Source organism: Aulonocara sp. 'chitande type north' Nkhata Bay, linkage group LG3 (assembly GCF_057382095.1).
Source record: "Aulonocara sp. 'chitande type north' Nkhata Bay isolate Kocher_YH1m ecotype deep benthic linkage group LG3, A_spYH_male_GT1.1, whole genome shotgun sequence".
Lineage (NCBI taxonomy): Eukaryota > Metazoa > Chordata > Actinopteri > Cichliformes > Cichlidae > Aulonocara > Aulonocara sp. 'chitande type north' Nkhata Bay.
In genome coordinates this window covers 44,274,050-44,299,790 of record NC_141346.1, presented here as the reverse complement: position 1 = coordinate 44,299,790, position 25,741 = coordinate 44,274,050, and the positions used below count along the sequence as shown (strand labels likewise).

The window sequence follows — 25,741 nt, the reverse complement described above, 5'->3', positions numbered from 1 at the left end:
GAAAATTTGTCATTTCATTTTTCTTGTCTTCAGCTTACACAAACCAGTTTACGAAAACACAGCAAAATGTCATACACTTTAATAAGTACAGATAGTATTTACAGTATGTACACAATAACACAATACTTTGTAATCACTACTGCATACTTTGATAGATTAGTAAGTATTTACATTGTGAATAAGACCATATGTTGATTTTGAAATACAATTATTTTTTTAAAATTATGTTACGCAATAAATTCAGGCGTGCCTTGATACATACTAGTTCGACTATGATCATGGTACAGAGGTTTGCAAAAAACACTTCACAGGTGCATCATGGTCCGAGATTTTGAAGAATACTTTAATACACTCTTCATGTGGGAGCCATGAGTTGGGAGAACAACGTCAGTCAGTATCAAACACAAACTATACAGTTTCATACATTTTTTTCACATGACATGTAGTCTAGTTATAAAGATCAGAACCACTGGTTTCTTCTTCCAAAGCTTTACACATTCATGTTTGGTCTTCAGCCTTCAGTGGAAAGAAATGCTGGACCAAGGACTAACTGCTGTAGTCACAGACCTTTGTTGCTTGTTTCTTCTCTCTCTCCGTTACACTCACTCGCTTGCCACTGTTTTGTAGTAAAGCAAAATGACATAAAAAAATAATAATAAAATAATACAAAAAAAAAAAAATCATTCGTTGTGTTTCAATGCATATTCACACAAAAGTACATTTTTGTACAACCGCTTGAAAAGACATTTAAAAAAAAAAAAAAAAAGAGACACCGGGCATCCGCAACACCGAGTACACTCATCATCCTTAACTGGAGTAACCCATCTGTCTTCTTAGCTTACTCATTGTTATTACACTACTCCCATATGACCAGAGACGGGGAATGCAGCTATACTTCAGAGTACGGCACCCATGTAAAAAATAAAATAAAAATAAAGGGGAAAGAGAAACTGCGTCCGATCGTGATCTAGAGTTTTTCCTCTTCATTGTGATTGCTGGTGGTTTTTACATTATGATATCTGTCCTGCTAGCGCTCGGCCCTAGCAGACTGCAGCCGCGCTCTCCCTCCTCCCCTGCTTCTTCAGCAGCTGGATGCGGTTGTGGACGTAGAACTTGATCGCCCTCCAGTCTCGCTGGTTGCTCACCAACAGAGGGCAGAGTTCGAGGCATCGTTCGCAGTCCGCCTTCGCAGGGACGCGCAGTTCCATGAGGTTTCTCTTCAGGTGAGTCTCCACTGCTACACGCTCGGCTTCTGACCAGGGACGCTTCAGGACGCCGCGCTTCCCTGTGTGACCGAGGCAGAGGAGTGACACGGTTTAATGACTGAAGTATTAACACAGATGTTTGTGAGGTCACGCACTAATGATGACAGATTTTACCTGATTTAGGTGGAATGTTTCTTCTCTTATGGGCATTAGCTAAAGACGGGCTGACGACAGGTGATGGAACGGGCGCCTTTTTCTTCCGCGGAGGTCGGCCCGGTCCCTTCTTTTTCACCGTGACCTCTGTCTTCTCTTTAATTTCCTCTTTCACTTCCTCTGCCTCAGAATCTTCTGAGAAGGAATCTGCCGAGTTGCCAGACATGACTGCATGAAAAGAGATCAAACAGAGGTTAGTTATCCAAACGTACTAGCAAAGCAAAACTGTTCAACCACACGGTTAATGTTACTTCAAATGGTAATAAATAAGTTCAAAGTTGTAAAATGTTCTTCTCAGACAAAATGATGAAGTTTTTTCTCGAGGGCTTAAAATGGGTCTCGGATTTGTAAACTTCCTCTCATGGGTGTGTTGCAGTTTAAATTGGAGACTACAGTATTTAAATAATGTTGCATGAAAATAACTGAATACATTTTAAAAATGAAATTTCAGTAACTACTTTGCATTTTTAGAACTACAATTTACATTATTCAAGTTTTTAAAATGAGCCAGCCAGCAGGTGTTTGATTTAGCATAACATAGCATAATGACTGGCTAATCGTTTTCCCTGTTGATTTTATGCAAAGCAAAGCTAACCAGCAGCTGGCTGATGCTCATTTTTTAAAGATGAGCCGGAGTTCCATTGATACTCTTATTTTATTCAATGAGCACACTACATTTCCCTGAGTCACTCAAACACACTGACAATTCTTTACCCTTGTTTAAAAAACAACCCCCCCTCCCCCGCCAAGTTTCATATTAACCTCTAGTGCCATCTAGCTGCACTAGTTTGTTTTAAATCCATGAAAGCTGCACTCTTAACCGGTGAAATTAGGGTTCACTGAACTTTCTAAAAAAAATTTTAAAAAAGAAAAGAAAAAAAAAAGAAGACAGAAATTCATGCATTAAATAGACGTTGATGGGCAAACACTCCTCAAACACTCAATCATTTCTACTGAATAGAAAAAAAATTAAGTTTAAAAAAAAAAAAAAAAAAAAAAAGGGTTTCCTTACCGTCCAACTCGAGGCAGATGTGCTGCAGGCTCATCCCTCTGAAAAGCACTCCCTCCCTCTCTCCATAGAGAACGACTCGACCCACACGACCCATCAGTGCTGGGTCTCGTATGATAGTGGAGCAGTTCTGGATCACGTGGTACTCGTGCTCCAGGAAGTCCTCCAGCCGTTTGATGGCTCCTCCCTGGGTGTCACCCTCCTCCAGCAGTAGCAGCTGGGTAAGGATGGCAACCTGTCGCCGCACTCGTGTTGCCGTTAATGCTCCGGGGTTTTTAGCACCACTGGCTCGAGCCAGGTTTCTCAGGAGGTCTGTGCCACGGAGTGGGGTAGCAGGGGAGTGGTAGGGCCGGGAGAAGACGTAGGGGCTCTCTGGGTCCACCCCTACGTTGGGGCTGGTTCGAAGAAGCAGGTCGAGGCAGGATTCGCAGTGTGGCGGGAGAATTAGTGGCTGAATGCGCCCTCGCTTGCCTAAGACACCAGCCCGTGGGAGATGACACAAGACCTGGCGCTCAAAGGGGGACAGGAAAGCTTCCATGCCAGAAGGGGAGCTGTTGCTGGCGTTGGGCTGAGGGGTGATGCGGTTACGGTAGTCCTGGATAGTGAGCTTGGCCACCTCGCATTCTCGGTGGCGATTGTAGAGGATGAGCAGAGAGAGGCTGGAGTGGCAGAGCAGGCGCCAGGCCTCGGCAGAATGAGGAGAACGAGTCAAAGAAAGGAAGGAGGAGTGCTGCTGACGACGGAGATACAGGACCAGGCAAGAAAGGGAGGAGAGTAGTGGAGACATGTGATGTCTGTGTGTGCTGGAAAGGGAAGAAAGAGAAACATGCTTTTAAATTAACAGTTGAATCTCAACCAACTTTCAAAAAACCTCAAACATAAAAACACTCAGATACAGCAGAGCAGAAAAAAGACAATAATTCACCACACCTTACAATCTCTCCATTCTTCTCTTCAGGTGCATCGTCCTCCCCTTCCGCGCTCAGCTCCAGCTCTTCATCTGGATCGATGTCTGGGTCCGGTGTAGGAGGTGGAACTAACTCCTCTTGATTTCTTGGACTCTCCACTTCGACTTTTTGCGGTTCTTCATGCTTTTCTTTCTTCATCCTCCGGCCCCTTCTGGGGGTAGACAGTGGCGGAGGTGACGGACTCTTTACCCGGGGCACCATCGGGGGTGCTGGGGGTTTTGTAGCGGGCAGTGGTAAGCTGGGTGCTTTCTTAGCAGCTGCAGGCTGAGCCGAAGCATTTGGTGAAAGCGAAAGGGAGAACGAGACGGCGCCTGTGCTCGAACGGGTGGCAGGTGATTCCCTCTCCCTGGGGAAGAGAGATGGGGGAGTTGGGTTGGAGGAGGACGACTGAGGGACTGCGAAGGAATGACTGTGAGTAGCAGAGGTGGAGGATGAAGAGGGGTGGGGTTGCGAGGCGCTGCCATTTGAAGAGCTGTGCGTGTGGAGGTGAGCCAGCTCCATGGCTGTTCTGACTTCCGGTTGGTTGGCGTGGTGCTTCTCCAGGTGGCGTGCCAGGGATCGGTAGTGCCGGCCGCAGTACGGGCAGTGCTGCCGCCGGCTCACCGTGGGACTACTAGAACTGCCGATGTTTATGTTGATGTTATTGTTTATGTTAGTGGTTGGGGGTGTCAGAGAACTGACTGCGGGCTGGGATCTAGGTGGGGGTGCAACAGGTGTCGGGCGGGAGAAGGAGGAGCAGGGGCGCCCAGGTCCTCTGGAAGAAGTGGGCGCATTATTCTTCTTCTTCGAATTGACCGCCGCAGGCAACTTGCGTTTCTTGCGGCGCCGAAGCATTCGACCCCTTATCTCTTCCATTTCCTCTTCTTCATCATCGTCGTCGTCGTCATCATCTTCCTCCTCTTCATCCTCCTCCCGGTCTGAGTCACTGGGTTCAGAGTGGGTGAGTGGGGAGGAAGAGGGCGATAATGACCACGAGGGGGTAAGGTAATCAGAAACAGAGAGCGATAGTGGGTGGGGGCCAGCCTCTTCCTCCTAAATGGACAGATTAAAAAAAAATAAAAGATGTATTTTTTTTTTAGTTCACAGGCAAAAATCAAAAAGAAAAAAAGTCCTCATGTGTGTCTCTCAATCGTTTCAAACTTCATTCTGTCTGCAGTGCCCATTTGAGAGTCTCCTGGATCCTACTGAGGACACAGTCACGTTTATGAACGGGAAAATAATTCCCCACACAGCTACCATCTGTAGCTTTTAGCATTAGGGCTTAAAGCTTGATTATGCATTGGTGGACTGTCACCTCATAGCAACAGGGGTCTATGACACAGAACAATTGTAAGGAAAACTCTTAGAAGGCTCTAGTCGCAGTTGAGCTTTTATCTTTTCATGCCAGAGACAAATACAGAATAACACCAAACATGTCACGTTTCCATCAGTCGGTAACTCACCATTGCATTCTCGCCCCAGTCCGTTAGGCTGTAGTCCACTGTGATCTCCTCCCCTTTGGCGATGTCTCGGATCGCTATGACAACTAATCGCACCTGGGTTCCGCAGTGGACTTCTCGAATCCGGCAGTTTGGCGGAGGGTGGAAGAGCACGGGTCCTCGAACACCACTTCCCCCCTCCTCCCCCAACTCTGGCACACTAGAAAACATGATGTCAAACTTGATTTAAACACAAGTGGTCCACATAAAGGCTTGAACAAATCAAAACAATTCAACAAGTCTTAGCAGGGCTCTAGACTAACTTTTTGCCATGGGTGTACCGGTACGCCTAACTTTAAAAAGTTAGGCGTACCGGCACAAAAGTTAGGCGCACACAAATTTTATAATAATTTATATAATATAATGTGTTTTTCTGGATACACTGTGCTTTTTCAGCATTCAAAGATTGATGACACCGTGTCAGAGCACTGGCTATGAATTTCAGAAGGATCAGGCCTTAACTTAACAGAAAAGTTAGCAATAGTTCTTTTCCTATTACAGCTACATCCACTTCTGTCGTGCCTAGGCTGCTCACTAGGGCTGGGTATCATCACTGATTTCTATAATCCATTTGATTCCGGTTTTCAAAGTCCCGATTCGATTCAATTTAGCCTCAGATAGTCAGAAATATTATAACTCTGATCATTTATCAGTACTGACTTCATCAGAATTGTGAGCATCACAGCAGATGCCTTTGTGTGAAAGTAACTGAGAATAAAACACAGAAAAACATGAAGGAGATTTTCCTGGTCTGGCTTTTTATAGCAGATAACCTTAAAAATATTCTACAATGTTCTGCATATAAAGTTTAAATTTCTTCAGTATTGAACAACAGAAAAAATAGGCTTTCTTGTCCGAGGTCATTTAAGTGAAAAAAAGAAAAAGAAAAGAAAAGACAGCAGCGCTGTAAACAACGGTAGACTGGTGGGTAATAAGCGAATGAATAATACAGAAAACAGAGATTGGAGACGGGAAACTGTTCTTGAAGTACAGAGAGAGAGCTAGCTGTGCATGGAGTGTGATTTTAATAGTCGTGGAAGCAAAACAGCAAAATTCACGACGCCATTGATCAAATGTGAAGCGCAGTTTGCTGCTTCTTTTGCTGCTTCTTTTGCTGCTGGCTCGGTGAATTTTGGTTGGAGAGAGACAAAACCTGCAGCTCAGAATCAGCACAAAAAGACGTAATCACAGCGCGGACCGGACGCATCAGAACCGCAAGCTCCGACAGCGTGTCCGTCTACGGGCCGTCGGGTGAGAAAGCCGAGAAAGACAAAGTTGATTCTGATGCGTCGGTCCGTTCTGTGTTTACGTCTTTGTGTGGAATCCGTGTACCTGCTCTCATTTGCTGTTTGGTTGTTGTTGAAATGGTTTTGTGAGCTTTAATCTGAGAATCTGGCGTTTCTGGCAAAACACAGTTATATTTAAAAGTCGATTCAGGATTTAATGAATTGATATCGCTTTATTCAAGCTACTCACCTCCCACTTCCACCTGCACTTTCAACTGGACCACGGCCAATCAGAGAGGTCCTGCCCCTTACTATCTCTGATTGGTTTAGTCCACGATAGGGGCATAATGTGTGTCTGTTGTTGACCACAGGGAAGGTTGCAGATTTTTTTTTTTTTTTTTTTTCCCTACCCGAACAGTTGGTCTCACAGGTGCAACCAAATATTTTTTTTTTTTAGTCGCACCACTGAAAAATTTGGTCGTATTTGTGACCAAATTGGTCGCACTCTAGAGCCCTGCTTAGCCATTACTCCAGTTAATCAACCGAAAGTGTTTTACAAGAAGGCCACAATAAAACCAACCTGCGTCAACATGAATATGGTATCTGCTGGGAGTGTGGTGCATTAATAAAAATCAGTCACATGTTTATGCTAAAGCCAGTTTAGTTATTTTTTCTCTGCAGTTATATTTATACTAGAGATGGCACGATACCACTTTTTTATGTCCGATACCGATACCGATATCATAAATTTGGATATCTGCCGATACCGATATGAATCCGATAGTGTTTTTTAATCAACAAAACTGTTTTTTAAATATCTTGCTGCATTTTGTATAAGTTCATACTCAAGTTTAAAACAACAACTACACTAAAGCTATTCTGTTATACCTGTATGCAAAAAAAAATATTTCATAGTTCAGCAATACTGATCAATCTAATAAACTTAAACCTGCACCATCCTCCCTATTCTGGTATTTTAAAGAGTACTTAGCGTAAATATTAAGCAACCTAACTAATAGGGTTCCAACTCCCAGCAACAACAAAAATAAATAAATAAAAAATAGGGAACCACCCCTCACGCTCCACCTCATGATGCTTAATCGACGTAATCAACCTTAATTTGATGCAGTGTGAAAAAAAATGCACAGAAATCAATTATTTTTCAAGAAATATTAAATAGATTCAACATCTTTCTTCAACAAAATTGCAGACTGCACAGATGGTACCTTCCCAAAGGAAAAAGTACTATAGCTTACTAGGGTATATATATTAGACTTAATAGTTACTATATACAGTAATGGACTTCTATTCATTTTGCATCAAATTAAAACTTTGGGTGTCAGATAATTATTTATTAAAAGCGAGACATTTTAAATGAGAATAAGAAAGAAAAGTATGTCTTTGTGCCCCCTTTTCCCTGTTAATGCCCTATCGGCCCCCCCTGGCTAAACTTTGCTAGATCCGCCCCTGCACAGTTACCAGCGTCAGCTACGTAGAAAAAGATCCTCGAGTAGAAAGTAATATTAAATAAATTCTAACAACAGCTTATCAAGCTTAAACGTGCTGCTGTTGTTCAGCCGCTGGTTTCCTCTTTCTGGTGCAAAGTGGGCCAAAAGCAAACTAGAGACACGGACTCGCGACAGAAAAGCCGATCAGCTGATCGTTAAGCAGTTTCATGATTGAAGTAGCAGCCGGAGAGCGAGAGGCAGTCGCTCGTTAAGCTTAACGCAGGAATGCTTTACATTCAGAGATGGACTTACACACTTGCTTTACTTCTCTCGGGATAACTTTGTCGGAGATGAAATGCCGGGTTGCTAGCGAAGCTCCACATGCTATCCAGACCACCGACAGGTCCCGCATGCCACAGCCGCTCTATCACGTGATGCATGCTCCGACGTGCTAACGTTCTGAGGTGAGTTACGGCGTGTTGCAAGTTTTGTGAGGTGCTTTCGTGATATTTAATGGATCGGATTACATTTTTTATTTTTCTCCGATATCCGATCCAGTAATTTAGGTCAGTATCGGACCGATACGTAATATCGGATCGGTCCATCTCTAATTTATACAGGTACACTGCTTGCTTCACAGGCCTGAACATGACTATCATTCAGTGGGAAATTTCAAAAAAAGCAAAACACATGGATGCACATAAAAACTTACAAATCATCAACCTCACAGTTTGTTTTTTTTGGTGTAAAATCACCATCTGAATGGCCTAACCAACTTAGCAATTTCCTTTCATATAATGAAACTTTCCTTTACAGTTGAACCAGAAAGTTGCAGCTCTCTGCCTCTTTTCCATTTCAGTGACTTTCTGAAGCCTCTGTACCCCTACGTGGCTCCACGTCTTTACATGTGTGTGGTTTCAAAATGACAATGAAAAGCACATATGAATGTTCTGAGGTTGATGAATGTAGGAGCCTTGCTTTTTCGTCAGCGAAAAAACAAACTCAATTTAGCACCTCTCTTGAAACTTTCTGCCTACAGAATTAACTTTCCTTTTCTGTGACACTGCGCTAGCTTGCAGGTGTGGCTAGCTCCACATGAGTCTTTTTTTCCCCTCAAAGATCATCTGAGCAAAGTGGTGAGGGTCCTACTTACCAGAGCTGAGTGGGGTCAGGCAGGTAGTAGGGACTCCCTGGTGGAGGGAGGCGGTCTTCTGCACCCTCAGGGTACTGGCCATCACCTGGGACAGAGTAAACGTTTTAAATAGGACCCATTATGCTTCTCCATATTCCTTTTCCCATATATACACAATGTTAAAATGGTGAATTCGTTTATTAAGCATGGCAAGTTTCAAAACTTCAGGTCTGCATGAGCTCAGAACGACCCTGAAGCTTGTTTTTTTTTTTATGCTTGGCTCTGTATGCCGTTAAAGGCTATCCATAACAAGGTCCTCTCAGCTACATAGCTTTGGTTGTGGATACAGAATCCCCACCCACTTGCTGCTAAAAATTGAGGGACATCCAATCAGCAAGAAAAGAAAAAAGAAAGTAGCAGTAAATGGAGGTTGCCTTTAAAGTAAAAGAAAACAGATTGAAACAAGCTGTTATATACTGGGTCATCTGAGTTGGAAATTAGCATAATAGCTCCACTCACACTTGTTATCACTTCACAGGTTTGGAAAGTAACATTTTCTTTCTCTCACCTAGGTATCAGTGGACAAAAACACATCAACACCAGGTGGCAAACACATTGTGTGAGTCTTCACATTTACCGGGGCTGTAGCTGTGCTCTGACATGCTCTCCTCCTCTTCATCTTCTGTCACATATGCTCGGTCACACACCTTTACAGGTGTTCCCTTCCTTTTCCTCCCACACACACGGCTGTAGAAACAAAGTCAGGTCTTCATTTAGAAAACAAACAAACAAAAAAACCCAGCACACTCACATGAAGACTTTGTATAAACACGGGAATGGATCGCAGAGCAAACAAAGTGATCATGTGTACCTGCAGCAAAGCAATACAGGTGTATGCTCACGTGGATGACCTACTTAACTAGTCACGGTGGTAAAAAGTGATAAGAAAACCATTTTAAACTTGTGACTTTAAAAAAATTTTTTGGGATATATGATGAGGACTAGAGCAGGATCTAGAAACTTCAGTGGTGGGTTGATCTATTAAAAATGGATTCTGTGACTTTATGCATTTACTACACTGCACATCTACATCAGTGCACCACCTGCTAGTGGGAGAGCAAACAAGGAAAGAAGGAAGCTAACAGGAAACAGTCTGCTGCTGGTGCAGCCAACAGCATTTGTAACTTAACCACAAATTGTGGCTGAGCGAGCTGGCACGACTGATGTCAACACTTTCCCTGTCAGCACCTCTCTTTCTCTCGCGCTCTGACTCGCTGTCACTCTCGTTATGTTGATGCAACATCTGTGTGGAATTTTTTTTATATTGCATTTACTGTAACTTAATATTTAGTTGTCAACTCAACTTCATGTTAATACATCTCAGCTCTACTCTACATATGTGTGTGTGTGTGTGTGTGTGTGTGTGTGTGTGTGTGTGTGTGTGTGTGTGTGTGTGTGAGAGAGAGAAAGCAGGTGCACTCACAGTGTCAGCAGGGAAAAGAGTAAACTAGTCTGACTTTAAGTGGCAAGAGGATGTGGTAAAATCTTTACAGCTGAGCTGAAATGAGACCAGTTCTAATAAATTAGGTTAATAATAAAAATAAAATGTGTGCTTTCGATAATTCTTTTACTAATAAATATTCAATTTTCTACATTTTGTTTTATAAAGTTAGGAATGCAGTGTTTAAGTCAAGCCTGATGTCATCACATACATTGAAATATCCCCAGTCTCCTCAATGAGGAATATATTGTACTAGCTCAACACTGGTACTGAATCAGTAATCTGTCTCATCAAATGCCCAAAGTTTAGATATTGTGATCTAACAAATGCTTTAAAAACACAAATACATACAAGTATCACAGAAAATTGTACTAAACCCTACCAAACATATTTAAATTTGTTTGGCATGACTAGCATTGAATTTTGAGATTGATGTAGTTTAAAAAAGAAAAACAACAACAACCAAACAAACTCTAATATAGTACAACACCATGATTGAACAGCTTAAAGAACCACCTCAGCTTGAAGGAATTGTGTTCTCCATGATTTTATCAGGAATTTTGGTCCAGCCTTCTTTACAGCGTAGCTTCAGTTCATTGTGGTTTGGAGGCATTTGTTTATGCTCGAGTCTCGCTTCAGTATTTCAGTTTTGTAGAGGTCTGGACTCTGACTGGGTCATCGCAGCACCTCAATTCTTTTGTTTTTCAGTCATTCTGTTGTAGATTTGCTGCTGTGATTGAGATCACTGTCCTGCTGCTCGACCCAGTTTCTGCCAAGCTTTAGCTGTCAGACAGATAGCCTCACATCTGACTAAAGAATACTTTGGTATACAGAGAGCTCGTGGTTAACTCAATGACTACAAGCTGTTCAGTTATGTGGCTGCACAGAAAACCCAAATCATCACCCCTCCACCACTCTGCTGACAGCTGGTAAGAGGTCATCTGCACTTTGGTCTAAACTAGCCAAAGGATATCGCTCCAGAAGTCTTATGGTTTGCTCAGATGTAACTTTGTAAACATGTTCCTTTTAGAAAACAGACTTCCTCCTAGCAACCTTTTCCAACAAGCCATACTTATTCAGTTTTTTCTAATTGCTCACTGTCATGAACTTTAATATTTAACATGCTAACTGAGGCCTGTAGATCAAGGATGTCAAACGTTAAAGCCCAGGGCCAGAACTGACCAGACTCCAATCTGGCCCACTGGAACGCTTTAGAAAATGTGAAGGAGTGCTTAGATTTTGACCTTTTAGCTGTAATGTTTAATCTTTTTTCAGCTTTTCCTATTGATAAAGTCTCCACCGCCATCATCATTCATACTACACCAAGGTGGTTAAGTCATAGATAAACAACTAAATGACAGAAGTTCATGTTTCTCCGCTATCTACTACAGATTAAATAAAACAGGTCTACTACTTCCATTTCAGTTATAGACGGGCTTTGGTTAAAAAGAAAAAAAAATCAAACACTATGTTGTATAGATTCAAGACACCCGGGGCAGTAAGCTACCAGAACCTTTTCTGTCATTTTATACAATTATCATGCAGAGAGAGAAAAAAAAAAGAGCCATTCTGTTGGTCTATATCTTTTGACTTATTTGAGCTACCCTGAAAAGTTCTGCTGTGCTCAAAGGAGGACATCCTGGCCTTTCCAATGATATCTCATGTGTTCGGGTGGCCTCTTAACTTCAGATAGGCAGGACTTCCCAAAAAGAGTTAAACTATAAGATACTTGCATCCTCGGTTGTCAGGAGGCGTGGAAGGCGTAAAGGTGTACTTGTTTTTACAGGACAACATATATGTTCAGTAACGTTTGTACTGACTGCTGTCTTTATAAATAACACTTCTATATAATTAGTGATTTGCTAAAGAAATCTTTAATGTATTTCACAAACATTAGAAACTTATAACCTCTTATATCAACAGAGTTCACCTATGGAGAACCTGTTCACTTCCGATGAACCCAGTTACATTGACTCTTTGACTTCAATTCACCTACATGGTGAAAAAAATACAATTATTTACACACAAAATAATATTTGTAGATGGATGTAACACTGACTATATGTCTGAACGTTAATTAAAAACTAGGGCTGGGCCATATTATACCATTCACGGTAATACCGGTATAATGTTAGGCAACGATAGGAAAATGAAATATCGCGATAGAATGGGAGTAAAACGCGCATGCGCAGTGCCTTTGTTTTCATACGCACATGGCCGATTGTTGAGTGAAACAGATGAACCAGAATTGGTTTGTAAAAATGGTGCAACTTCCGTGATGTGGAACTGGTTTGGTGTTTGTCCGTCAGATACACAACAAAGCACATTTTTTTGCAGAACATGCAAGCGGCCGTTGTTATTGTCATATTTGTCGGACTAAGATGCTCTTAAATCTGGGAGTAATCTGGGTCCTAATCTCCGTATTCTTCAGGTCAAACAACACTGCAGCATCACTTAGAGTTAAAAACTGTCTAAATTCTTTCATCTTTAATAAAACGATCAGCATTGCTGCTTTACCAGGTGTAACTATGAAGTTTAACTTCCAGGCATCCATGAAAACAAAAGTTATTACATTTAACGGAGTTAGAAGTTAGCAGGAAGCTAGCGGAAGTTAGCTCGCTAGTTTCGCTAGTTACCTAAGCATGATATAGCATGTTCTGACTGAGAGATTTCTGAAAAAAATCAAACGTACAGCTCTGCTATCACTTCCAACATAAATGAAGACAGGAAACTAAACAGCAGTGACGTTTGTAGGGTTACTGAAGTTGGGCTAGCTGGTATATAATGATGTGCTACGTGATCGCTAGCGACACAGCTATGTTAGCATAACATAAACAGTGAAGCTGGAGGACGAACACTAACACTTTTCCACTTATAAAAGTTAACGTGAAGGTTCTTCATGGTTAGAAACAAATGCAATCGCATGGCAGGATACTGTAAACGGACCAAACTTCAGTCAGGAGAACAACTGAGATAATCCATCCACAATACGAGGTTAGTCATTAATATACTGCAACAACATGGGAATAGAGCAGCTGCCAGAGAATTCAACATTAATGAATCAATGGTACAGAAGTGGAGGAAGCAAGAAGAATGAGTTTAATAAAGTTTGATTTATCTGACTGCTTTGTTTCGCTTAATGTGCCTTATAATCCCGTGCACCTTATGGTCTGAAAAATGCGTACTGCACACTGCAGTTTAATGTTGCAAAGCACCTCTTTTTAACTTCAGTGGATATTATACATGGTTATGCTCAGGATATGTCAGCCCATTTCTACTGGAAATGCCTTTTGGTTAAACTTTCAGCAAGGAATTTGCATTTGCACTGTTACATTTTTATAAAGCTTTAATGTACATAAAAACCAGCTTCTTGTTTAAGTGAAAATAAATGGAAGGTTGTCTTTTTGCGCTAGTAATGTTGTGGAGTTGTATTTTGTCTCGCATCAATTATATCGTCGATTATATCGTTATCGCAAATTTTCAAATATATATCGTGATAAATATTTTTGGCCATATCGCCCTGCTCTATTAAAAACTATGAATGTTATTCTTTTTTATTATTATTTCTTTTCTTACAGGAAAGGTTACTTTGCCTTTAAAATGCTGGCAGCCTGGTAAAGTGTGTTGATTGTTTGGATAAAGACTCATCGATTGTGAAAGATAAACACAATTTGCAATCATTGGGAGTGTGACTACACAAATTACCATGCACATTAGAAGTTTAAATACCCAGCTTGCTGTGGTGGTGGACCGTAACTATTATTTCGTGGCTGCTGCTAGTTTGTGTGAAATTAAAACGGCAATGGCCTTACACTGAAAACTAACAGATTTTTTAAAAATCGCATCGTGAACATTAGATTACATTGTAGGTCTACAGCTTCAGAAGGCTCAACTCATTCTGCACAATTTTGCCAGCACCCTCAATGAAACAGGAAGTCCTCACGGTGGTAGTTGTCGCCCATTTAGAAATTATCTGACCCCTCTGGACTCTGCACCACCACCTGCTAAGCACTGATGTGAACATGTGCTGCAGATGGTGCCAAGAGTATTAAAACAAAAAACAACCCCCCACACACACACGTAAAAAAGCATGGCGTCAAAGCTGCTGGAGACCAATTCCAAACTACTTCCCAGAAAATCTCTTGCATTATGTCCCTATAAGTTTAATATAAGACAACATATAAGCTTCATAGGGACATATTTGTGTTTAAGTTATTGTTCTACAAACAAATAGATCATTGCATTCAACGGAAAAATAATCTCATGCAGTCTACTCAAATACTACTGGATTTACATCATGTGGCTAACTAATAAAAATGCAGAGAAGAGGTGATCATTGGAGAGGATTAACAAACCCTGATCTACTGCACAGCTATTGTGAGGCTTAACACTACACTTATTAATCAAAAATGGCCCCACCCCTTTAAGCAATCACGTCAGTCTGTAAAAAGGAAATGACCAAAAAAAAGAAAAAAAAGAAGCATGATTAGCAAAACACTGCGTGCCTAATTCACTGAGCACGGTGACAGTTAAGTGTTTTTGGGGGCATTTTGGTCGCGGTCAGCAACTTTGTTTACTTACACCACACAAGCCACGAGTCATGATCTACAGCAGCTGAGCACTCGAGAAGTGCTGAGAGCTGAACGACATTGTCTTTGAATAATACGTTCAGTCTAAGAAATCATATGACTGACGTTACCGAGGAGAGGGAGAGATATAACTGACAGTCTGGGTTACACAGCTGACGGCTCCTGTTGAGGACATGCTAACATTAATGCTAAACCACGGCTAGCCCCGTTAGCTTCCAACGGCTAACGTTGGTACTTCTGTCCCGTCAAAATCTCAAAAAATAAAAGGATGGCGCTTAAATGCACAGCGGGTTGGATGGGGGAGAGATGCACCTTCGCCGGGCACACCAGCTGCAACCCGCAGCTGAACGAAAATCACTTTCCATTCCCCGTTTTCTGCAATATTACGCTGAAATCATGCACGCGAAAAAAGGGCTTCTAATGGTAACTAAAGAGACGCGCACGGCGCGTGCGTCTACGGCGTTGCATTTTGCTCACAAATCTCCGCTGAGAAAAAAGGATCGCTCGCGGCCACAAACCGGAGGCTCGCCGGTCTCACTCACCCCCGTGGTGGCGGCGGTTTGCTTCCATCCCCGTCGCTGTCGAGGGTCGGTGGCTCCCGGTAGTCAAAAGGCGACCGAACATTCTCCGCCATTAGAACTGCCTTCCCTACCTCTCGCGCTCCGGTAGATTGCACAACGCGCATGTGCACAACATCCTTTGGGGTTCTATTGGTAAAATGGGGTGCACTCACCTCTATGAGCGAGAAGCTAGTTTAATTTTATTGGCGTGTTATTTATGTATATGTTTACTTCATATGGCGACAGTTTAACTTTCAAAGACCTAAAACAGAAATAAAGACTAGCAGCAGACACGAGTGAAATACAACTAATATAACTATACCTGCTAAATACACGTATCCAAGTGCGTTTAAATTTCGTATACCTCACGATAACACAGAAGAGCATTTTAAAGTCTAGGCTGTTTTACAGCTTTAGTCATTACGTCTCAGATTACAGTCTTTCATACCCTCAATCCCAGTGAAAACCAACTAAATGTTAGTGTATAATATACAGAATGATTATACGTTGATAAAATTGCCCTAACTTTTAAGCTGAAAAGCTAAATAAACATTTTTAATTACCATCTGCAAAATGGACTATCACAAAGATGAAAACAGGTTTTCTGAGTGCACGAAAAGCTGTTTTTTTTTTAGAGATAAGGGGGGTTGGCTGGTGATGTTCTTATTTGCTCAATGACAATACATATACATAACACATTTTTACAAAAATGAAAGACTTACTTGTTTCCCCTGCTAGTGAATGTTTAATATGTTTAATACGCCACTTAAATAATTACAATACTTTGAAACTCATTTTCTCACTCAAAAACGAACGATTTCAGAAAATTTCAGAAAACACGAGACAAAGTACACGTTACATAAGGCTTTATTAACAATTTTATCTTTGGTTTGCATATATGGATGAATGAAGCAAGACAAAGAGGTCACGTATCATTTATCATTTTGTAGCAATCCTGAATGTTGCTGTATACATATTCACATCATATAATGATAATATATGATTTAACTGCATGTTTTTCTCTTGTTTTGTTTTTTACACAGTTGTGTGGTTCTTTTTTTTTTTTTTTTTTTTACCATCGGTGCGCTGTGTGTGTGATCTGAAAACATTGGCTGTGAGCATTGATAAAACTGTTTTGATGTTTGGTGTTGTCAAGAGTCGGAGATTTTGTGAATGTATTTTTAACAACTGGCTTTTGCACTTTTGAGATAAAAAGGTGGAAGGTTTCAAGAAATGTAGCTTCGCAAATGTGAAAAATCATTACATGCAATTCCCTAAGTGAAAACGCAAAGTCATTTTCTTCCTGCTTTTTTTTTTTTTTTTTGTTTCTCATGGAAACCAGTTATGGCTTCAGGATAAAAATGGTGGGTGGCATGGATCAGTTTACTTTTTGTGGAATATTTCTTCACGCTGCTTTAGCTCGGGATAAAATTGTGTCTGATAATCTTGAGAATCTGTGACCTGACCCCAAAAAAGACACAAAATGCTGCTGTGGCAAACTGATCATGGAAATCCTTTTATTCTGCATTGACCTTTTTCCCTCAGTTTCTATTTATTTTTGTGCTACAATATCCGAGAATTCAAATCTTTTTGAAAATGCATGCATTTTTGTGTTTGTATTCTTTTATGTCATGTAACAAAGTTTCTCAGCGTTCCCTAAGCACCATCCCTACAGGTGTTGATGTCCTGTAGTGAAATTCATCTTTAATGTAAATTACTTGGCCTCAGTGAAAGTAAACACACAGTTTCTTTCTATGTTGAGTGATTTGTTGGTTACAAAGCAGGAAACAGTTTCGAATACAGTGTTGACTTTTTCACACTTTTTTTTTTTAAAGAGAAAGGACTAAAGTATCATAAAATATATTAAACAATGATGGGAAAGAGTAACATTGTACATTTTATGATAACTGCTTAATATATCAACAGATGTACAGTAAAATGACCTTTGACCTAATCTCAGCTGCAGCAGCATTACCTCTCTGTTATATACTGACGCTTAAGTATGCAACGTTTGTATGTAATAGCTTCATGGGTGCTATGCTGTGTGCATCACGACTTTCAGACATTGATTTTATTCAGAGAGAGGACACACTTGTCGACGAGCTTGTTACATTGTAGCATGTAGGTTGTGAGATGGTTGTGGCTTATATATCACATGGGAGAGGTCTTTGAACTCTTATGCTTTTTCTTCAATCATTCCCCCGACTTACACCACTACCGAACCTTCCTCTCTCTTACTTCACTAGACGTTACATGTCCTCAGGGTCATCCATGATCAGCAATTGTACTGCTCAAGCGATCTTAACAAGAACCTAAAACAAAGTGCGACTGGTTTAAAAAGCAAAGAAAAAGTAAACACAAAATTGAAATGATTTACCAATTATTACATATTATGTGACAAGTCTAAATCATATTTTTATTATCAGAGGTGGACAATTCATTTTCCTAAGAGGCTATTTGAAAAACTGTGACTGCAGTGGAGGTCCGCACCAAGCTTATAAAAAGATGAAATTGAGCAGAATGGAGTTAATCTTACTGGTGCAGCCTTTCACAACAGTCCCAGTTTCTCACAGGAGGTCTTTGGAAAATTAAGTGTCCACCCCTCATCTATACTAATGGTTTATTTTCTTGGCACCAAAACAGCTAGGAGATAACTATCCCTTGAGGGCTGCGTCAGGAAGGGGGCATGTTTGCTGGGTATGACCTGCTGTTAGGTCAGTAGTAACATTGACACAATTTCTGTCATTATGCTTCTGTATGCCACCAAAGCGGATTTTAAATAAACAGACAAGCCAGTTGTCCAGGGACTTTTCAGTTCCTAAAAATGGGGGTTGTGTATAAAAACGATCGTAATTTCTAAAAAGGTCAAGCAGTATTTTCATTAAAGCCCTGAAGTTAAAGCTGAAAACTGCATTAAAACCCTCCGTAGTGGTTTGCAAAGAAAAAAAATTAGACCGAAATGTGCAATTGTCTAAAAACCTAATCCTAAGTGCAGTTCATCATACTGTCTGCATGCCTCAGACTTGATGCCCTAGCCATGTTTATTATAGATATTTGATCTTTTACAGTGTGGCTTGAATTAACTTGTATCCAATGCCACAGCGACACGCTTGACATCAGAGTTCATAGGACACGACCCAGAAGACAAAGTAGAACCAATACCAACAAAAAACAAAGATTAAGATGAGCTTTTAATCTTCAATAAACATCCAGTTATTCATCACAGACATAAAAGAAAAGCATGGTCATCGGATATTCACCATACCGGCAAGTGTGCAAGTCACAGCTCATTCACTGCGTGAGCGTATACTGTGTCAGGCATTTTAGACTACAGTGAAATCGCTGCGTTTCAGAATGTTTGATAGTTTTGGTAACAGACAGTACGGCTCTACTGTAAAATATCCATCCGAGGGCAGGAGAGAAAAAAAAAAGTTTGAGAACCACTGGTCTAATAGTTCCAACTTGTGAACAGTGTAGCAGCAAATTCAAGTATAACAACAGGAGAGAACCTGGCGACCAAAGCAGCAAAACATGACACTTGATCATCACAGACTGTGCCAGCCCCATAAACATCCGATCGGCCAGCCTATACACGACAACATGAAATCTAATTTGGAATCGTTAGATGTGTTAGTAACGTGGTACATGAAAAAAAGCTGTTTAAATTAGTAAATGGCTACATATTTAGCTGCATGTCAGTCACAGTTTAACAGTCGTGTTTTTATGGTGTTAGTCTAGCAGTCAGATTTTGGAGTGTTAAGAACAGCAGGTAGTTAGTCATCAAAAGTAAATCTACTTAAATAAAATAAATTACGGTATACACAGCATACACAAAAAAGTCACTTTCAAACGCTCTTAAATGCCACTGCACAAAGCAAACTGATGGTTACACAAGTGTAAAGTCTGCACACTCTTTTTTTTTGTCCAAAGAACCGACAACTGTGGGAAACCAGAGGGCTCTTTAGCGCTTGCTGTGGAAATAGTAATGCCTAAGAAAAGCTGTTTACTTGGCTAAAGGAGCTTAGCTGGGATTTTATTTGAGTGTTCACAGAGTATATTCCACATCACCTTACAATTTTGAATTTGGAATACATCAAGGGGAAAGCTGGCTGCTGAATAAGCTCGTTCGTAGATGCCGATCGACTCTAACTAGGGAATTTAGGCCTCCTCTGCTCCTCCTCTCTCCGTGTGCAACACATGGAGAGTTTTCGCGGCATGATCAGACCAGTGGATCAGCTCCAGCAGCACTTGGTAGGTCCAGAGTTTGAACCCGAAAACTCCCCCAGAGCCGTCGGTTTCCTACACAGAAGAGAGCAAGACAGAGCAATAGATGTCTCTCATTAGGAGTGAGCCCTTGCATTCAAAATCTGCTAAGAAACTGTTTTGGCCTAATGAACATGTCCACACTTGGTGAAACTCATTTGGATTGTTTACTAAATAACTAATTAAAATTAATGCCGCCCTTTATATTTGACAATGACAATTTCACACACAAGCACTTAAATCACACATCCAATGGCTACAAAGTACCATTAGCATACATCTGAAGTTATCAACAACCAGATGACTTCACATTAAATATTTGGTGCTTCAATTCAGTTTTATATAGTGCCAAATCACAACAGGAGTCACTTTAAGGTGGTTTATATTGTAAGGTGAAGACTTCAATAATCAGACGATCCCCTATGAGCATGCAGTTGGCAACCAAGGGAAGGAAAAACTCCCTTTTAACAGGAAGTAACCTCTAGCAGAACCAGTCTCAGGGAGGAGCGGCTATCTGCTGGGACCACATGGGACTGGATCTGCTGGATGTGAGGGGAGGAAGAAAGGACAGAGACACACTGTGGAAGAGAGCCACAGTGTGTGGAAAAAAGTGAATAAAGAATAAACAGTGGATTATGGGAAGCTTGCAGCAGCAATGGAGGATTCAGGGTCACCTGATGCAGCCCTAACTATATCCTTCATCAAAAAGGAAAGTTTTAGGCCTAATTTCTCAGCACTGGAGCCCCCCAGGGGTGTGTTCTGAGCCCCCTGCTGTACTCTTTGTACACATATGACTGTGTGGCCACTACCAGCTCCACCACCATCATCAAGTTTGCTGACGACACCGTCGTGGTGGGCCTGATCTCTGATAACAACGAGACGGCCTACCTGAAGGAGATTAGGAATCTGGAGAACTGGTGCCAGAGGAACAACCTCCTTCTAAACGTCAGTAAGACAAAGGAGCTGATAGTGGACTTCAGCACTAAGCAGGAGAGGAACTACCAGACCCCCGTCATCAACGAGTGCCCAGTGGAGAGAGTGGACAGCTTCAAATACCTCGGAGTTCACATCACGCAGGACCTGTCATGGTCCTGTCACATCAACACCGTGGTGAAAAAGGCCCGACAGCGTCTCTACCACCTCAGACGCTTGAGAGACTTCCAACTGCCCTCCAAGGTGCTCAGGAACTTTTACTCGTGCACCATAGAGAGCATCCTGGCGGGAAACATCTTAACCTGGTTCGGGAACAGCACCATGCAGGACAGACGAGCTCTACAGAGGGTTGTGCGGTCAGCTGAGCGCACCATCCGCTCCGAGCTCCCTGACCTGCACTCAATCTACAGCAGGTGGTGCCGGACCAAGGCCAGGAAGATGGTGAAGGACCTCAGCCATCCCAACAACAGACTGTTCTCTCTGCTGAGGTCAGGAAAGCGATTCCGCTCCCTGAAGACCAACACAGAGAGACTGAGGAGGAGCTTCTTCCCGCAGGCGATACGGTCTCTCAATCACACCACCACACAGTACTGACCCACACATATAGTTCTTACACACACACTGGACTTTCTGGACATTGTTTTTGCACAACACTGGTCACTATATTCTTCATTTCCGGTTAATACTTGTACAGCTGCTGTTATTGTGTATATATTTATTTAGATTTAGATTTCTTCATACATTCTTATATAGTTCTATATTGTGTATTTTGTTGTACAGTTATTTTATTTTCAACTTTAATTTATATATTTTATCTTATTCTTCCCAGTTAAATTTACCCTTCATTCTAATTTGTGTTGTACAGTTATTTCATTTTTAACCTTAATTTATATTTTATTCCTTCCTAGTTAAATTTACCCTTTTTAATTTTTCATATTTATTTCCTATCTTATTCATAGCCTTTTCCTTTTTTGTTTTCTTTAGGTCACGAGCAGTTGTCCAAGCATTTCACTACATATCGTACTGTGTATGACTGTGTACGTGACAAATAAAAATTTGAATTTGAATTTGAATTTTAAAAGTACAGAGGGTTTCTGTCTTCCTAATCCAAACTGGGAGCTGGTTCAACAGAAGAAGAGCCTGAAAGCTGAAGCCTCTGCCTCCCATTCTACTTTTAAATACTCTAGTAACACCAAGTAAGCCAGCAGTCTGGGAGAGAAGTGCTCTATTGGGGTGACCTACAGCCCTCTATTTTGTTCCCCACCAACCTGTGGGAGAAATATCCATCCGTTTAGTCTGTTGTCGATGTAAAAGGACAAATACAACCAGGGTTTTCTTGAACATTTCAGGGCCTGAACTAATGATTTGAACTGTTTGTAAACAGCGTTAGTCACATTCACACAAAAGCTGTAATTCATGTAATACAGGGTTTAGTCACAACCGTGCTGAGATTTTAGGTTTTCCATCTGATGAGAATGTAAAGTCAGAGCCTGGCTACTCTAAAATAAACTTTTTTTTTCGGGTTCTTAGTCAGATTTTGTGATGACTTTAAAATAAATGCATTTAAGCTCATAGATGTAGGTGTTGAAACTGAATTTTATCCACTTCAGGGGGTTTACTTGGTCAACCTGATGTCAAAGGGTTGAAATCAGTTACATGGAGAAAGCCAGGGACATAAAGACACATCATAATAAACCTTTACAGCATACTGCGCTGCATGCACGGTTTTAGTCTATATGATGCCACAAAGTTTAATTTTTAATCAGGGTTGTGTCGAACCATATCACATGCGATGATATCCATTTACATTCCCTAGAGTATAAATATAAATAAAGGAGACAAACCTGGGCATGTCTGACGCCGAGAGCTGTGCGTCAGCCTCCAGTGATGATGATTTAGTACCTAAAAAGGGAGCTACTGCAACAAGCCCAAACAAAACAGAAAACATCTGCTCCCACTGAAGGTGGAAATGACAAGCTTGGTTCACTACATTAGACAGAAACCACACTATTACTACCAAGCAATGAAGGAGGAGAGATGATCAGCTGGTGATGCGCCACCACACAGCGATCAGATGACTCGACGAGCATCGCTGGAGCGCTCACTAGCTGCACTCGATGCGTCAGGAAGAGCAGACAGTGGATGGAAATTACTGATGCGGTTACACGGCGGTGAAGGAGGGATTTAAGCAGCTGGTTAAAAAGCTTGAGCTGAGATACAACATCACAGGCAAAGCATATATTTTCAGTGTTATTATGTGATGATACTGTGCTGCTCCTGCAGAGTTAGAGGGAGCAGAGGGTTCACACTGGATCTCAGTGTGAAGAAGTTATTTTATACATTAGTTAAAATTTCCGGGGAAAACTCTACCTAAGCTACTTCTGAGCTCACATTTTCCTGTCCTTCGTCACTGCTATTGCACTATAATGCAACTGCTGCTGGCACCTGTTTCCATAGATTCACACTTCACAATAAGGAAGTGTGTCAGCTCACTGGAAAAGGGTGAAAAATGCTGCTAGGTTGCAAGTATCAATAAAACGTTCTTCGGTATTTTCCCCTAGATTGTCAGAAATCTCCCAAACGTTCTTGAAATATTGTGATATATTTTGAGGCCGTATTGCCCACCGCCACTTTTAATGTGTTATGGGCTGTGGACAGTTGTGAGTGTCACCATAATAGAGGAAAGGCCACAAGGACATGACTAACTACAAAACCCCCGAAACGGCACCTCATTTACCTCATTACACTGATTATCAGGGGTAACCTCCAGGTTGGTGCCGTCAGTCTCCACCAAACCTTTGGTGCTGTAGAGCAAGTGTTCCAGTCGGGCTCGCACGTTCTTCCTCATGGACTCGTACTCATCCTCCAGCTTGCCCCACTCCTCCTCTTCCTTCTGGATGACACGGTGGAGCAGCCCGAGGCACTGTCGCAGAGCAGAGTGCAGCAAGTGCACCTGCTCCTCCGTGCTGGGCTCCTCAGATTCTGGGGACGCGGACACGAGGCGCTTCCCATCTGGGGTGTAGCTGGACAGGAAGGTCTCCCTCTCCGTCTGAAAAGATAAATAAATATAAATTTGTCCCACTCCGATGCAAACAGGTCACTTACCTTGCACCCTTTAATCTCATTTTAGTATAAGTCTATTTCAGGGACCAAGAGATAACCATTGATTAAACTGATCGGTTAAGAGCTTTTCTAAAAGGATGGATGGCAGCAGGGGAAAAAAAAAAATCCAATACAATCTATCCATTAGGTTCCCCTTGGGAAATTGAGTGGTGGGGGTGGAGGGTATTTTTTAGTGTAATTACCCCCCTCCCTCCAGTATCTGCTCCAAAGACAAACTAGTCAGCGTTAAATCCTGCTGTGAAAGACAGACACAGTCCAAAAGCGACAGGTAGCAAGCTGCCTGGATACTGAAACACTACGGCTTTAAAGAAAGCTCCAAATAACTGGGAGGGGAGCGTCCCAGACAGAATGACCCGCATGAGCTAAGCAGAAAGAGTGGCTACTCTGATCACTCACGTATAGCCGGAGCAGACTGGTACACTCATGGTGCAGTAGCCGGGCAAGAGCCACCGCTTGTCCCGTCAGCGACCGGCCAGCTATCGGCTGCTCCTCCTGCTCTGCCATTTGCTCTCAGCCGTGTTTATGTCAAAGGTGGGCTAGCAGCGAGCGGGGCGCAGACCGACCGACAGGAGCAGAAACAGTCCCCCTCCCCTCTGGCAGCGAAACTACGCCGTGTGGCTGTTTCTGGATACTTTTGCGGTCCGAACACGAGCCGGAGATGCACGCGGGGGGACAGCCAGTGGAGCCCGATTGTGCGGGTGCTCATTTGGCATGTACACCAACAAGAGGGGATGTAATTGGTTCCGCCAGCCACGATGTGCGTGTCTGTGCGCGTGTGTGTGGTGGGGTGTACAGAAAACGTCACCATGCGGCCCACCCACCCTTCCACGCATAATAAAAACTCTGTTTATTGGAATAGCTTTCCCCCCCCTTCTCTCCAGCAGCTGTAAACAACGATGGAAAACTACATAGGTTTATTGTATAAGTAAAAAAAGAGAACAAGTTTATTTTTGTTCAATGCATTGCTTGTTTAATTTTTTTATAGTTTTTATTAAAAGGCCAAGGCTAACAATTAATTTTGCAATGCGCTGGAGATGTGTGGGAAAGTATATCTCAATTAATGTTTAACGTGGACCCATTTTATTTTCCTTATTTTGTGTCTACACACAGCTTTGTGCAAAAAGTCTAGCGCTACCCTTCATTTCTTTATATTTTACTTCTTGTGATTTATTTTTGAAGTGGTCTTAAATAATAGTTTTTTAGGGTTTCTGTAGGTCTGTCAAAGTTTTTCTTTGGACATTAGCTGCTGTGTCCTTGTGCCTGACCATTTTCAGAGGAATGTTTTTTGCTTTTTCAACCATTTACACCGACCTATTAATCATTCAACCATATAAATGCACCTAACTCAAAGGGATGAACCAGTGTTGTGTCTACACGTGACAGAAAACTTAGCAGAGGACCAGTTTTAAATTGCAAAATTTCCCCTAATTTCTTGAAGTGACAAAAAATGCCAAAGATAACACAGTTTTAACACATGTTTTTGTTTACTTTTTCTGTTTTCACAGCTTAAGGATGTCTTGTTTTACTTGCACGGAGAGCTCCTTTGACTGCATGTTGGACAATCTTCGAAATGCAAACACTACACAGTCACCTCAGATCAAGTCCAGGCCTTTTATCTGCCTAATTGATAATGACATAATGAAGGATTTGCCCACACCTGCCCATTAAATAGCCTTTGAGTCAATGTCCACTTACTTTTGGTCCCTTTCGAAAGAGGGTGGCACATGTTAAGGAGCTGAAACTTCTAAACCCTTCATCCAATTCAAATGAAAGCTGACATTCTACACAATATGTCCATGTCCATCATAGAATTATAATTGGAATATGTTTCAGTAAACAGATAACAAAACAAAACAAAACTTGAGGCAGTGTCCAAATATATATTGACCTAGCTGTATATGCTGTATTACCATGCACATTTGGATATTTCAATAAATCGCTGCACCTATTTCCCATTTTCTTTCACTGTGACGGTGGTTGATGAACATATTAAACACAACCAGAGTTAAACAATGAAGTCAGGGTATGAAAATCTCTGGCTACAGACTGCACTAAACACAGTATGATGTCAAAAAGAGTGGATATGCCTAACA

General features: G+C 41.7%; 2 protein-coding genes across 2 annotated transcripts; both read right to left on the bottom strand.

Annotated features, from left to right (window-relative positions):
- On the bottom strand, positions 1-15,469 carry LOC147335843 (uncharacterized). Its single transcript, XM_086282669.1, has 8 exons — positions 15,312-15,469; positions 9,317-9,426; positions 8,701-8,785; positions 4,838-5,033; positions 3,358-4,427; positions 2,431-3,230; positions 1,380-1,586; positions 1-1,285 (listed from the first exon to the last, which is right to left on the bottom strand). The coding sequence occupies exons 1-8, from the start codon at positions 15,452-15,454 to the stop codon at positions 1,041-1,043; spliced, it is 2,856 nt and encodes a 951-aa protein (XP_086138795.1). The 5' UTR covers positions 15,455-15,469; the 3' UTR covers positions 1-1,040.
- A 3,017-nt stretch (positions 15,470-18,486) lies between these two features.
- LOC147335842 (ciliary neurotrophic factor-like) lies at positions 18,487-24,417 on the bottom strand. The gene is made up of 3 exons (XM_086282659.1): positions 24,045-24,417; positions 23,263-23,574; positions 18,487-19,628 (listed from the first exon to the last, which is right to left on the bottom strand). The coding sequence occupies exons 1-3, from the start codon at positions 24,150-24,152 to the stop codon at positions 19,488-19,490; spliced, it is 561 nt and encodes a 186-aa protein (XP_086138785.1). The 5' UTR covers positions 24,153-24,417; the 3' UTR covers positions 18,487-19,487.
- Between the last annotated feature and the right edge of the window lie 1,324 nt (positions 24,418-25,741).

Bases quoted from the DNA above. Each gene is read 5' to 3' on its own strand.
- LOC147335843 (XM_086282669.1), bottom strand. From the start codon at position 15,454: ATGCGCGTTGTGCAATCTACCGGAGCGCGAGAGGTAGGGAAGGCAGTT. The intron at 4,428-4,837 runs GTGAGTTACCGA...CTGTCCATTTAG, and splicing joins ACTGGGGCGAGAATGCAATG to GAGGAAGAGGCTGGCCCCCA. The intron at 1,286-1,379 runs GTAAAATCTGTC...TCGGTCACACAG, and splicing joins AAACATTCCACCTAAATCAG to GGAAGCGCGGCGTCCTGAAG.
- LOC147335842 (XM_086282659.1), bottom strand. From the start codon at position 24,152: ATGGCAGAGCAGGAGGAGCAGCCGATAGCTGGCCGGTCGCTGACGGGA. The intron at 23,575-24,044 runs GTGAGTGATCAG...TTATCTTTTCAG, and splicing joins CCAGTCTGCTCCGGCTATAC to ACGGAGAGGGAGACCTTCCT. The intron at 19,629-23,262 runs GTAAATGAGGTG...TCTTCTGTGTAG, and splicing joins CTGATAATCAGTGTAATGAG to GAAACCGACGGCTCTGGGGG.